Source organism: Gobio gobio (genome assembly GCF_949357685.1).
Source record: "Gobio gobio genome assembly, chromosome: 18".
In the NCBI taxonomy this organism is placed as follows: domain Eukaryota; kingdom Metazoa; phylum Chordata; class Actinopteri; order Cypriniformes; family Gobionidae; genus Gobio; species Gobio gobio.
In genome coordinates, this window is record NC_137111.1 from 45,297,641 (window position 1) to 45,311,913 (window position 14,273).

The 14,273-nt window shown below is 38.8% G+C and overlaps 1 protein-coding gene across 1 annotated transcript in view; it reads right to left on the reverse strand.

Annotated features, from left to right (window-relative positions):
* Positions 1–14,273, reverse strand: part of itga9 (integrin, alpha 9) — a 112,859-nt gene that overhangs the window by 55,937 nt on the left and 42,649 nt on the right. The window contains exons 12-15 of the mRNA XM_079842837.1: positions 13,948–14,038; positions 11,236–11,281; positions 10,957–11,111; positions 9,176–9,336 (exon numbers count right to left, since the gene is read on the reverse strand). Coding sequence (XP_079698963.1) covers positions 9,176–9,336; positions 10,957–11,111; positions 11,236–11,281; positions 13,948–14,038 — 453 coding nt within the window. The remainder of the gene's footprint in view (positions 1–9,175; positions 9,337–10,956; positions 11,112–11,235; positions 11,282–13,947; positions 14,039–14,273) is intronic.

Here is a 14,273-nt window from a genome sequence, read left to right on the forward strand (position 1 = left end):
TTACTTGGCCACTTTGAAGCTAGTCTTATACATAATATAAATGTAATGTATGATAAAATATATCAGGATAATTATGTGTATTGTTTTAAATATATTTTAAACACTCTTAACAAACATTGTTTGACTGCAAACATTAATATTTATAGTATAGCAGATATATTAAATATATATAAATGTATATAAAGTATATTCATATTTATAATATGCATAAACATTATATTGATAAATCTTTTATAGATTTATTTTTTATTTTTTATTATGATAGGACAGTAGGTAGACAGGAAGTGAAGTGGGAGAGAGAGAGGGGGATGGGATCAGGAAAGGTCACAAGCCGGGACTCGAACTCGGGTCGCCCGGAGCGCAACAGCATTATATGTCAGCGCACTGCCCACGAGGCTATTGGTGCCGACAATAAATCTTTTTAAAGGGTGATTAACCATTAAATCGTATTATTGGTGACTTGTATACATTATTTTTTTCAGCCATTTTGCCTAAAAACATCTTAAAATTTTTGTAATTACTCATTACACTATGTAACTTTTTTATCTTTCAAAACTAAAGTTTCAAGTTTAAAGGGTAACTAAACCCCTGCTCAGAGCTTAACTCCACCCACTGGCAAATTTTGAAAAATGCTGGAAAAGTGGGCAGAGCTCAGCGGAGACAGAGGGGACGAACCGAGGGCGGGGCTGAGCGGAGGGCGTGCACCTGAGACCCGCAGTGACGGATTGATTGACAGCTGTCTGACTCGCGAGTCGCAGAGATGGAGAATGACTGGAGTGACGACAACTTTGCAACAGAGCGGTCATTTCTCCTACCTTCACCTGAAGTGGAGGCGGGTGAATTGTCTGTAAACACAGACCCAGAGCCTTATCAATGCGAGTCGCTGCTCAAACTGCGTTAACTCCCGATGCCAGTGAAGCAGCAGCGCAAGAGAACTGACCTAATCTATGAACAGTCAAATCCTTACACTGAATGCCACTAAAAATAGATCAGATATCTGATATACATACGATGTATTTTCATTCAAATGAACTGAATCAGCGCAGCAGCGCAGGACCAATAAGTTCAGACCTAAAAGCCTATTATAAACAGATTTCTTCAAATAAGTGAGACTATATACGCCAGCACGTTACAGTATTGATGTTCGTTACCGCCTCCGCGGCAGTCACTTGCGTGTCAGGGTTTGAAAGTGCGTCTCATGCATGAAAATTATCTGTACACATGACGGGCGGCAATAATATCGTAAGAAAAGCCTGACGTGTACTGGCAACTGCATTATTTAACCGTATTTTCTTCAATAGAATGTTAAAGCAAGTGTCAAGCAAGTCAGTTTCATTCATAATGTTTCTACTTCATGTAATATGACAGTTCATACTGGAGTGAAGCCGTTCTCATCATGTGATTGGGGGAAACATTTCTGAGGGCGTGGTGAGCTCGTGCCAGGGGCGCGGATAGTGAGCCGTTGGAAGTACCATCCTACGTCACGATGTACCACAACGTCCAATAGGAAAATTCAACTGCAGTAGCCACCGTTCAACCTTAAGAGGGCAGCACTTTGGCAGTTTTACACCATATTTTATAGAATTAAAACACTTTATACTCAAATGTCAAAACATTTACTCGAATCAATGAACAGCATTAATAAAGCCCCAGTATTACAGATCAGTAACTAAAAACAGTTGGTTTAGGGTTTAGTTACCCTTTAAGTTTTCAAGAGTCAATACATCAATCCTTCTTCCAATTTTAGTTTGACCCTGATTCACTATGGTAGGCCTATTATAAGTATTTATATTTTATACCTGCTGAGATGGTTTTGTGGGAAATTGCAAACATACGTCACTTGCCTGTGTGTGTGTCTCATCTGTAAATAGAGAAAAGTTGCTCCGGCTACTTTTGACCCATGTGGGAGTGGCATAGGATAGATAGGGAATCACCCGTTTAAAAAAAATACTGAACAGAGGAGAATCTGCTTGCGAAAGGAGAATGTGACAGAGCTCGTAATAAAACAAGAATCAACATGGATTTGGCTTTTCGGAGGTGGCGACAACTGAGGGATTTGAAATGTTGTAAAAGCGACAGAGATGCCGTTTTTCTTACTCAACAACAGGTGAGTAAGGTATTTTAGTGAACAGATAAATTGCCATTGCTCTCTAAGAGTTCATTGTAAAGCATTATCCATTGTGAAGGGTCATATCCATTATAGTTGTTTATTCTAAGAAAATACAGTGCCTATTAATAAGTAAAGCTAGAGTAACATCTTCAGCTAGTTAGCTAGAGATCCTTTTCCATTTAATCTGGTTATTTCTCTTAAGCCATGTAGTGAATGTTTTATAAGCAGTAGGATAATCTCTCTCTCTTTTTTAGTTCATGGTCTGACGCGCACGACACAGGTGCATTAGTTTAACGATGGAAAAAACGATCTGCGTGCCCAGCGCATGGTCCAAAAGGGTTGTCCCTAATCTCTTAATGGGTCATGGGTATGTTTTGGGCATAACGTGCAATAAACCAATCAGAGTCTCATCTCCCATTCCCTTTAAAAGCCAGTTGCGTTTGCACCATTGCAGAATTTGCGAGTGGAAAGACTGAACGTTTCTCCAGAGAGGAATCCTTTTATTTTTAATATTTAAAAATGTTTGTGTGCTGTGTGTGTAATAAGCAGAGTGTACGTCACCCTTTAAATAACACAAAAAATACTGCGTTTTCGGTTCCTCAAAATAGCAACGTGTCAACAACATGCCTGAACACACCTGGTTTTCAGACCAGCACGCCCATGGGTGAACAGATGGGTGCGAGTGCATTTGCTATTTAAACAACGTGGCACTGGACGTGAAAATAATAACTGCGTCAGGCCGAAACTAAAATAAAAACACTTGCGTTGCGCCTGGAGTCGCATTGTGCCATGTGTATGATAGAGCCCTATATCTCTGTCAGAGGTATTCACGCAACTGAATCCTAATGGCCCGGTCATGTGGCGAAGAATAAGAATTCAATTAAGACTTAAAAGTCAATCAAATGTCAAATCCAATTTCAAGGTCTATTTCACAAAACTTGCGAGAACAAAACTAAGACCAAAGTAAGATCAGCCAATGCAAATATCACATTCATTGGCCTCAACTAACCTAAATCAGCAGGTATTTACTTTGCTCAGAAACCAAGGTTAACAAAGAAAAACACTATGCAGATATCTCTTAAATCAAGATGAAGGTTCGTCCAAATGTTCTCCCGCAATATATAGTAAAGTGCGTATGATACCAGCTCAATGTCACTGGGAGGCCAGAACAAGAGCTCCAGTTGACACAACAACAGCTCCCCGGGGCGTTGTGACGTTACTCACCATAGTGGGATAATACAGTGTTTTCACCATGTGAGAGTTAGAGAAGGTTCCCTACAGAGAACCCGGCAGAGAGCCAGCTGGTTTCCATTAGCATACCTCAGCTAGTGAGTGGGGGTCCTGGCTTCATGCGGGGAGACACTAACACCCGGATAAATGAGAGGAGAGCCGTGCAGACCTGGCCCTCGGGACAGCAGCCAAATCACGCTTGATGACGGGGGATTTGTGCTGCTTTAAACTCGCCGACTGAATAAACACACTCATGTTTTGGAACATATTTAAGTGTTGTTTGATAAACCGATACAAGGCTTATAATTATGGGATTGCACTATAGAGTGAATCAGTAGATGCATCATTTTGGATTGAGTAAAGTCCTTTTTGAAAGAAATTAATACTTTTCACTATTCACTATTCCATTTATCAAAAGCAACAGTAAAACGTCAGTGACATTTCAAATAAATGCTGTTCTTTCTATTCATCAAAGAATCCTAAAAAACTGCACCACAGTTTCCACAAAAATATGAAACAGCACAACTGCCTTCAACATTGATAATAATCATAAATGTTTCTTGAGCAGAAATTCATCATATCAGAATGATTTCTGAAGGATCATGTGACACTGAAGACTGGAGTAATGATGCTGAAAATTCAGCTTTGATCACAGGAATACATTACATTTTACAATATATTCACATAGAAAACAGTTCTTTTAGTTTTTAATAATATTCCACTATATTTTTACTGTATGTTAATCAAATAAATGCCGCCTTGGTGGGCATACGAGACTGTTTTCAAAAACAATTAAAATAAAAAATCTTACAGATCTCAAGACCTTATCCAGTGCACATAAAAACGGCCTGACAATATCCATAATATAACTCCACTAAAGCCATGCCTGGCATAATCAGTTTAAACAATCTTAAGACACGTCATAGACACAGATACTTTTCTTACACAAACTTTAAACAGAGCAGCCCTGCTAATGCAAACACTTCTCACAAATGCACAAAGAAAACTGTGCAATAAAATGACATCTCACCTACATACGGCTGACAGGTTCATTCAAAGCTGCGCTAACAAGGTCAGTTTACTTCAGACTAAGTTGAAAGTGTTTGCTTTGATCATACTCTTGTCATGTATACTATGTACTTTGGAATAAAATACTGCAATTAGAGAACATTCAATATTAGATTAGATTTACATGTTCTGAAGGAAACGTGACTGGTGTGTGCTCATGCAAAACTCGCCGTCATGATGCCAAAGTGCTGTGGGATAAACACCAAAGTCTAACATGAGCAGTAGAAGTAAGGCTTTAGCAAGCACCAACAGATACCAGAAGATAACGGAGGAGATAACAGTTTTCTCCACATGGAACTATTAAATATCAACCTGGATGGAAACACATGTAAACCCTTCTTTGTGGGACATTTAGACTGTAATTTAAGTGAAGTTTCTCCACTGACAGACAGGATTCAAGTCAAATCTACCGAGAGAAGTGTGGCCTTCAAGACAAATGAGTCTCTTTACTAAGATGAAGTGTGTTTAAGCTGCTTGATCCATTAAGGATCACCCAGTGAGATGGCATGGGGATCTGCCTGCCCACCCAGAACACAAGGACGAGTTTTCAGGCATTACGTTAGAATTCCCACTCATTAATCAGCCATTAAAACAGATAACCCGCTATATATGATTCCCTAGTCCAGAAGAGTTTCCTCAAAACATTTCAAATAAACCACGCCGACTCATTAGACTAAAAATGCATAATAAACAAGCAACTCTCTACGGTTGTTTTGGGACTTGAGAAAAGATTGTACAGTGTTTGACTGAAAGTACAAACACAATGACAGATGCAGCAACAAATCTGCAGTGTCTACAAACAAGATGAAATATTAAGATGCATTGCGTCTCCCCTTCGCTACAGTACAGCTACATTCGTGTGTATTTATTAGCAGCTAATTTAAAGTCAAAGACATTTAAAGGGTTATTTCACCCAAAAATGTATTTCACCCATAATTTACTAACCCTCAAACCAACCTAGGTGTATATATGACTTTCTTCTTTCAGCAAAACACAAATCGGAGTTATATTAAAGGCTACATAACTCACACAGTTTCTGCCAGTCTCATGTTAATCTTGAGTACCTGTAGAGTAGTGTTGCATCCTTTATATGTCTGAAGAGTCTTTAGTTTGATCAGATTTATAAAAGACAGATACACTGTACCAATACTTTCCGAAAACAGCCAAACTCGTGAAGGCGTGCAGTGAGCGGAGCTAAAGAAATACGAGCACGCAAACACCTATGACACACACACACACACACACACACACACACACACACACACACACACACACACACACACACACACACACACACACACACACACACACACACACACACACACACACACACACACACACACACACACACACACACACACACACACACACACACACACACACACACACACACACACACACACACACACACACACACACACACACACACACACACACACACACACACACACACACACACACACAAGCTCGTTGTTAACGCTCTTGCTCTAGTTCTGGTTGAAGTGCACACCCGCATGTCCAGGAGAAGTGCCGATACAAGGAATTCGCCCTTTATGATGTCATAAAGGGCCATACTAAAACAAAAAAGTTCCAAAACTTGTTTGAATCCTGAAGGAGTGTACTTGGCACAGAAATACTCTGTCATATATCCAAAACATATTTTTTGAAATTTCAGAAGTCAGAATGCATGAAATAGCATTAGACCCCCCCCCCCCAGATTTTGAAGCCCAAAAAAGTGCATCAAACCATCATAAAAGTAATCCATACGACTCCAGTGGGCTAATAAAGGCCTTCTTCTGAGGCGAAGCGATGACCTCTGACCCGACGCATGACATATTGATGAACGCAGAAGCAAAGGATAGAGCAAAACAAAAAAACGGTCACAAATTATAAGTCTAAAACAAGAATTTTTAAAGAGAAATGTGGGAGGGGCTATTTGTCAGAACTGCGAGAGGCATCTACTCTCAACTAAGCTTACGATACTCCTACATCCTATGTCATGCGTCGGGTCAGAGGTCACTCTTCCGCCAGAACTAGACTCACATACGGCCGTTACCGGAAGCCGGTGATTATAGTTTATAAAGTTTTAAATATGGATATTGTTCTTACATAAACAAACTTTGCTTCAGAAGGCCTTTACTAACCCACTGGAGCTGTGTGGATTACTTTTATGTTGGATGGATGCGCTTTTTTGGGCTTCCATTCACTCCCATTATAAAGCTGGGAAGAGCCAGGATATTTCTTAATATAACTCCGATTGTGTTTGGCTGAAAGAAGAAAGTCATATACACCTAGGACGGCTTGAGGGGGAGTAACCCCTTGAGTGACACTGCATACTTCTTAGAGAATTTAATGCCACAAATACACAGTTTTCAATACTCAATAGCTTGCACTGCAAAATCATGGTAACAAGGTTAACAATTTTAAATTGTCCCCTACTGACAAACCCAACTAAATATAAGCAGTTCACTTGCAATCTAAAATGATACCACCATTTTAGAATTTTTTACTTTAAAAAAAAAAAAAAAAATCTTTCTTCGCATATATACCACCTATTCTGTTTTTGTTGACAAGTTGTTAAAAGTGTTAAAGTCATTAGTCATGCATGTTAATGAAAGAACACAAAAGGCAAAACACTTACAGCTGCAAATGGAAGTAAACGTAAGAAGACTTGGTCAGCAAACTCTATTGTCAAAGGCTTAATGTTGTTGGTTAAAGCATATTTGCATCATGCGCTGTTTCGTATAAAGCAAAAACAGGAGCATGGTATGGGGCAAACCCTTCCTGTAAGAAGCTCCCCTATGGAGACGTGGCCTGCAGTGACTCATAAAGCAGAGCCAGTGAAATTTACAGGCTCTGTGTGGGCCTCCTTGTCAGAGTTTCAGCTCCACGGACGCGGCGCCCTGAGGATACTGACGCTGTGTGCAGTGACTGAACGCTGTGATTGCAGCCCATTACCAGCACACAGACAACAAGAGCCTAACTGTGCGGTCACAATGACGACTGTCTCTCGGCCGACTCGCAAAACAAGGTCTCTCATTAAGTTGCTGCATTTCAAAGGTGGTTGTTTGTCACCTGATGGTGGGCATTTCATTTTGATAGCGAGACTTTATTATAGGTCACTTAGTGAAATTCTCCTTTGAATAAAACCACACAAGCTCCTACATGATTTAATCAGAGCTTTAACCTCGGCACCAAAGACATGGGTATCTGAAGTCCTTTGAAGGCAAGACTGCAGTAAATAGCAACACAATTTGGTCGTTTCCTCACACAAATCTATCGTATAGCTTCAGAACACAGCACACAAGTCATTTTAAGTTTAATTTTTACCAGCTTGACATTCAAAATTGCCATGCTAACTATTTCTTTAATGTGCAGGTGTGAATCGTTTTCAAATTCCCATTCATATAGCTTGTCTTATCCTCCAACCAGCAACAAATAAAAACCAAAAAAAACTACCATTTCGAAGCAGTTACAGAAAAATGCACATGGACGTATTTGGTGCATGTTGATAGAGTGAAATAAAGTTCAGCACAACATGGCTTGACCTCCAGGACAGGGCTGTTTGCAGCACAGGTCATGGGAGAGAAAAGACACCGGGTCAGGCGAGGAAAAGTGCAAACAACATCACATGGACCAGCATGAATTCTGCGGTGCAGATACATCCAGACACATCTAGTCAACATGAAATGGCATTCACAACCCATTTCACTTTCGTAATGTCATGTATTTCCCGACGAAACAGCAAATACTACGAGAAATTATCTAGGCTGGGACTTGCATTTTAAAATTGAGCGTTCCATATCATAAATGGATACCCAATAACTAAACTTAACCTTACTAACTATTAATAAGCAGTAATTAGGAGTTTACTGAGGCAAAAGTCATAGTTAATAGTGAGAATTGGACCCTAAACTAAATTGTGACCCATAATTGACATTTAATCAGCATTACAATTTCTAATTTAACTATTGGTGAGATTAAAGATAGGATGCATAACTTAACTCTGTAAAGCCTGGCATATGGAATAAGTCTTTTTTTTTTTTTTAATGGAACTGTTTATTGAACATTTTAGACAAAATATATATCAAAATGTCGTCACTCTATAATTGTTTTAATAAGATGATGTTTAAATGCTTAGTTTTATGACCAATTTATGATTGTAGTTTTAAAATATATAATGCAATGCAATGCAATAATGATTAAGAGATGAAAAAATAAAACGTTCCTGGCTCACATTTTAACGTGATTTTTCTAAAAAAATGATCTGTGGATAATCAAGTAAACCTTCAAGTTGCTTCAGTCCAAAACATGTTCATCTTCAAATATTACTAACAACATACAAGTTATTCTTATGTTTACCTCATAAAAATCGATGAAGATTTCGCAACACAAAGACACGTGAACCACTATAAAAGTATAAACTATCAATCAGAGGGCAGAAGGCATGATTGTGCACAACAGGTTTTTCAGCAAAGCTTTGATCATGTTGATCATTTAGAGGCCTTATACATTTCCATGTATCAAATATAAAACAGTAGCCTTCACAGGGTTAAAACAGCAGCCTAAAAATCAACTAAACAGCTATTTGGCTATTGGTTACGAACTTTTGATGAAAAGACTAATTTTATTTGATGGGATAACAAGGATGAACTCACAATTACACCAGGAATGTGTACATTTTGATTTCATATTGACAGGACAAATCCCTTGAGCCTGATCCTGTGGAACATGAGGTATGCTGGGATATCTTTGAGGAACACTCACCCTTACAAAGGACGTGTACTGATGGCACTGCTGCCGGTTGATTTCCAGGTTAAAGCGCTGACTTACAGCACCTGTCTGCTCAACGCCGTTTCCAAAATACACCCGGGCCGGCAGACCTTTGTGTCTCTTATCGGCATCTGCTGTTAGATTGTACAGCAACTCTGAGGAGAAAAATAGACAAACACATTTCAGTAAGACAACAATGTGTAAACTTCTCTCAAACATGGTCTGTGTTTAAACACTCACTATCAGAGGCATTCCAGAGCGATTTTAGATTTTTTTAAAAAGTAAGACGTCAAGTTCCCACTGTCAAAGTTGTGGAAATGAGGGAAAACAGAACAAGAACATTTCTGGGGCCACGTCCAAGAGTTAAATGTTTTTGATGAATTTCTGGAAGTCTGAGACATGAAGGAAAAATATGGTTCAAATTGTACTGATCAATAAAATAAAACAGAATGAAGGAATAAATAAATAAATATTTAATGACAAATGAGCACATTTCTTCCCAAATTTTCATTACTGTAATCCAAATACACTCTCATTCTCTAGTGATTTTTTATAAACAAATTTCGTTTTTTGCAACAAATACATTATGATGTGTACTTTATACTATTCTATACAATTCAAATAATATATATTTTGCATTAAAGAAATGACAATTGAGATGAAATGTGCTGAATTGTCATCAATACAATCAACTTGACTAAATGCTCTTAAAGTACGCTTAAGGTTCTTTATGCAAAATAATATGAGTATTTTTTATTTTTGTTTTAGGAGGAAATACGATCCAGCCATCTCTTGGTGAGATTCATCTATTTACACCTACAGGCTTTTCCAAAACCCAGAAATTGATCAAAAGCACAGAACTCTTGGACACGACCCCAGAAATAGCTGCTTTCTTTCCATTGCCATGACTGTGACTGTAGTGAATTTCTTGACAGTTTTTGTGATGAGGTCAAATGTGTAATTGCAGGACCCTTGCCCCAGTCCTGACGGTGAGTAAGAGCTATTTTTTCTCTGCTAGTCTCACAGGGCGTTACTCTAATGAAGAGCAGGAAGGGGCTCCTGGACCAATGCAGGGGATTGTTCTTTGAATGCATCCAGCTGTGAGCGCACTATGAGCTCACTCCGGCCTACAGGACCAGGGCGTTACCCAGACACAAGGTGCACTTTCCAATGCGAGTGCCATGTGGAGCTAACACTAGTGCTCTGTACTTCCCAGAAACCTCCCATTATGTAACACCCCCTTTATATACTCCATCTCCCATAAGGCCACACCCACTCAGCAAGCAGTGGTCACACCCAAAGGTTGAGCAAGAGGTCATTCTCATTGAATCCCGTAGCTGTAAGGTGTCCATCTTGACAAGTTAAGCAAACACGTGCAGTCAGGCTCAATGAGTCAAGTAACAAAAACAGAAACAAAACAACTAGATTTAATGAAAAAAAGCATTGTTTCCAAACAATTTTAAAACGGTATTTGTTGATATCAGTAACATTATATAAGAGGCAAAAGTGATTCATAGTAAATTCCTGCTTGTCAAGAGTATCTAGTTATGGGTCTAGTATGTGTAAAAAAAAAAAAAAAACGATTAAATACAATTTTAAATAATAAATAAATATAAAATAATACAATTTTGCTATAAATGTAATGCAATAATGTGCAATCAAATAAAATGCAATGCAATACAATAAATAAAATAATAAAAAAGAAAAAGAAAAAAAAGAAAAAAAGATAAAATAAAATTCCAAAAACACTCCCAAAAAATAACATAGTGACTCACCTATGTGGCCAGGTACATGTTTTCCTCGAAAGCTCATGCAGATGGTGACATTGAAGCAGTTGAGATGCTGTGGTCCCTCATGACACTGCGGTACTGTGATGTTTATTGAGACGGGCAAAAAGATGGAGACGTCCACAGAGATCACCGGCCTGGATCTATCACACGCAACAGCAAAGAAAGGTCAAAGCTACACCAGAATGGATGGCACGATTTCCAGAGAACATTAACTAGGAATTGGTGTAATAAGAAGCTTTTGCAGGATCAGAAGTGCACACTTACCTTAAGAAAACCACACTGTCAGCCATGAACGCCCCTATCGTCACATCTGATATGAATGAAAACAAACAAACAAAAATGTTTTTCTGGAAGGTCAGGAATGATTTAGGGCCCTATTTTAACAATCTGAGCGCATGGCGCAGGTGCACTTAGGGCGTGTCCGAATTTGCTAGTTTAACGATGGAAAAAACTTTCAGCACGCCAGCCACATGGTCCAAAAGGGTAGAGCAACAGATAGAGCAACCACTGATTACCATAGTATGGGAAAAAAATACTATGGTAGTCAATGGTTGCTCTCTCTGCTTTGTTACAAACATTCTTCAAAATATTATCTTTTGTGTTCAGCAGAACAAAGAAACTCATACAGGTTTGGAACAACTTGAGGGTGAGTAAATGATGACTGACTTTTCATTTTTGGGTGAACTATCCCTTAAATGAGTCATGGGTGTGTTTTGGGCATAACGTGCAATAAACCAATCAGAGTCTCATCTCCCATTCCCTTTCAAAGCCAGTTGCGCTCGCACCATGGCGGATTGCTATATTTACATGGCAGAATTTGCGAGCGGAAAGACTGAACGCTTCTCCAGAGAGGAATCCTTTTATTATTAATATTTAAAAATGTGTGTGTGCTGCTCTGCGTCCCTGTGTGTGTAATAATCAGAGTGTACGCGTGTTGTGCACCGCCTATAGGCTCATATTACTAACACACCCTTTAAATAACAAAAAATAACACAAAAATACTGCATTTTCAGTTCCTCAAAATAGCAACGCTCCAACAATGCTCCTGAACACACCTGGTTTTCAGACCAGATGCCCATAAGCGAACAGATGGCGCCAGTGCATTTGCTATTTAAAAAACGTGGAGCTGGACGTGAAATGATAACTGCATCGGGCTGAAAAACACTTGTGTTGCATGCCTGGTGTCCCATTGTGCCGGGTGTATAATAGGGCCCTTAGTGTTTAAAAAATTATTATAGAAACCTCATGATGCCACACTTAGAAAAGATGTGCAAAAATGTAATCTTTAATATTAATGTATACATGTAAGGTCTTAAAATACACTTTATGAGCTGATAAGGTACAAAGATGTATCTTTGAGGTAATCACTGAGATACTGAAAAATATAAATATTAGATTAACAATTTGGAAAGTTGCCTTGGTACTGTAGGCAACTGTAAAGTATGACAACTGTAGTAACTGTAGTACTGAAACAAAAACTGGGAGGAAAAAAGATAGTAATATAAAAATATTTAAAAATAAATAAATAAAAATGACAAAAGCACATAAGAAAATTCTTAAAACTTGAAAACTGGAAATATAAAAATAAAAATCTCAATATAAAAATATGATAATGGCATATAAACAATACTAAAATAACACATGCACATTTTTCTGATAGCCAAAGGTTATGATTGGTCACTACAAATTAGTAAACTCCAATGTAAAACAGCATTTTCTCTTTGAAGGGTTACTTCAGCGCCCACAGGGGAGGGATCTCACTCACAGAATCTGAATGCGCACGGCCGCAGCCGCTCGGATCAGGCATTAATAACGGAGCGGTGCAGAGCAAAGTGAGTGTTTCAACTTTTCAATGAATTGCTATGAAAGTTAAGCTTCCATATGCAATCTGAAAACGCGCCAGACTGGACACGTGCCGTGAATGTCTGCCGTGGTTACCTCAGCTCTGCTCAGCTCTTCGCTCTCGTGATGATTGAAATCTGACTCCTGCCGCATTTGTGCCGTGACTTTCGTTCGGCTCACTCACACTTTATTGAAAAGACACGTTCAGTTTTTAATTGTAGTGTTTATTCTCTAACTGAACGAAATTATTTTATTAGTATATAAATCAAAACGACGGTGGGGTGGAGCCGCGGTGGGCAAGTGATAACCAGTAGCCGTGGCTTTGGGACTGGCCTTGTAGGGCAGCGAAGCAAGTGCATTCTGGGAGTTGTTGTCTTTCATCCACAAGAGACAAAAATACATTTTCTGTCTTTTCTCAGTCTAGAAGGCATCAAATTCAAAAATAATTTCACATTTCTACTACATAAATGACCCAGTTTAAATACACATTCATCTTCCCAGCACTGAAGTATCCCTTTAAGTATTGCACGTGCTAACTGATATACAGTATATAACACAGAAGTGTTTCTTTTTTAACAAAATATGAAGCATTCCTTGTCGATATTCTCTTTCGTCTCTGTTTGAGCATCCGCTGTGGAATGCTGTAAACAAAATGCTTGCTGGCCACAGCACTATGAGCTCGGCCGAGCAGACAGAACGTGTCAAAAGAAAATTAAGCAAACACTTAATCTACATTCCTCGGATTAGCGCAGCATGGAACAGTCTCCATCATATAATTAATCCTGACCAGATTCTTCTGTAGATGCAAAAAAGATGCGTATCATCTCTTGGCCATTTTTACAGCAGCTTTAACAGCATTGGACAAATCACACGATTTGACGAATCATTCATGTCATGAGTTACACATTGAAGTTTAATACTTAGAGGTTTCCAGAATGGAATAAGCTCACTGAAGGTCGGTAAAAATGCTACATGTTTCCCATCTTTACGCAGAGATCGCAAAAGGCCAATGTAAGTGGTCTGGCACCCGTCATGGTTTCTCACTGAATGCGGTTGGTTTTGATCTAGCTAATTCGGAACATTCTCAATGTTCATTCGAGCAGAACTAGCCAAGTGTCTAAAGTAAAGCCAAACCTGGATATCCGTTTCCATCCATGTCCACATTGCCGGAAATTGACTGGCCGAACATTTGGAGGGAGGGGTTGATGCTTCGCCCAGACAATCTCTGCATACGATCAAGGTGAGAGAGAGAAAATCACATCAACCAATCAGAGATGTTTCATAACATCTGAATTATCATGCACATAGAAGAAAGAAAGAAAAACATAAAATAAAAAAAACAAGAGATTTTAATGCCACATAGTTCTACACATTCCCTTGTGTGTTCATTTATTAAATATTGTGGCTAATTTGATTATTCTTTCAGCTACCAATATCCGAGTAGCACTCTCAGCTCCATT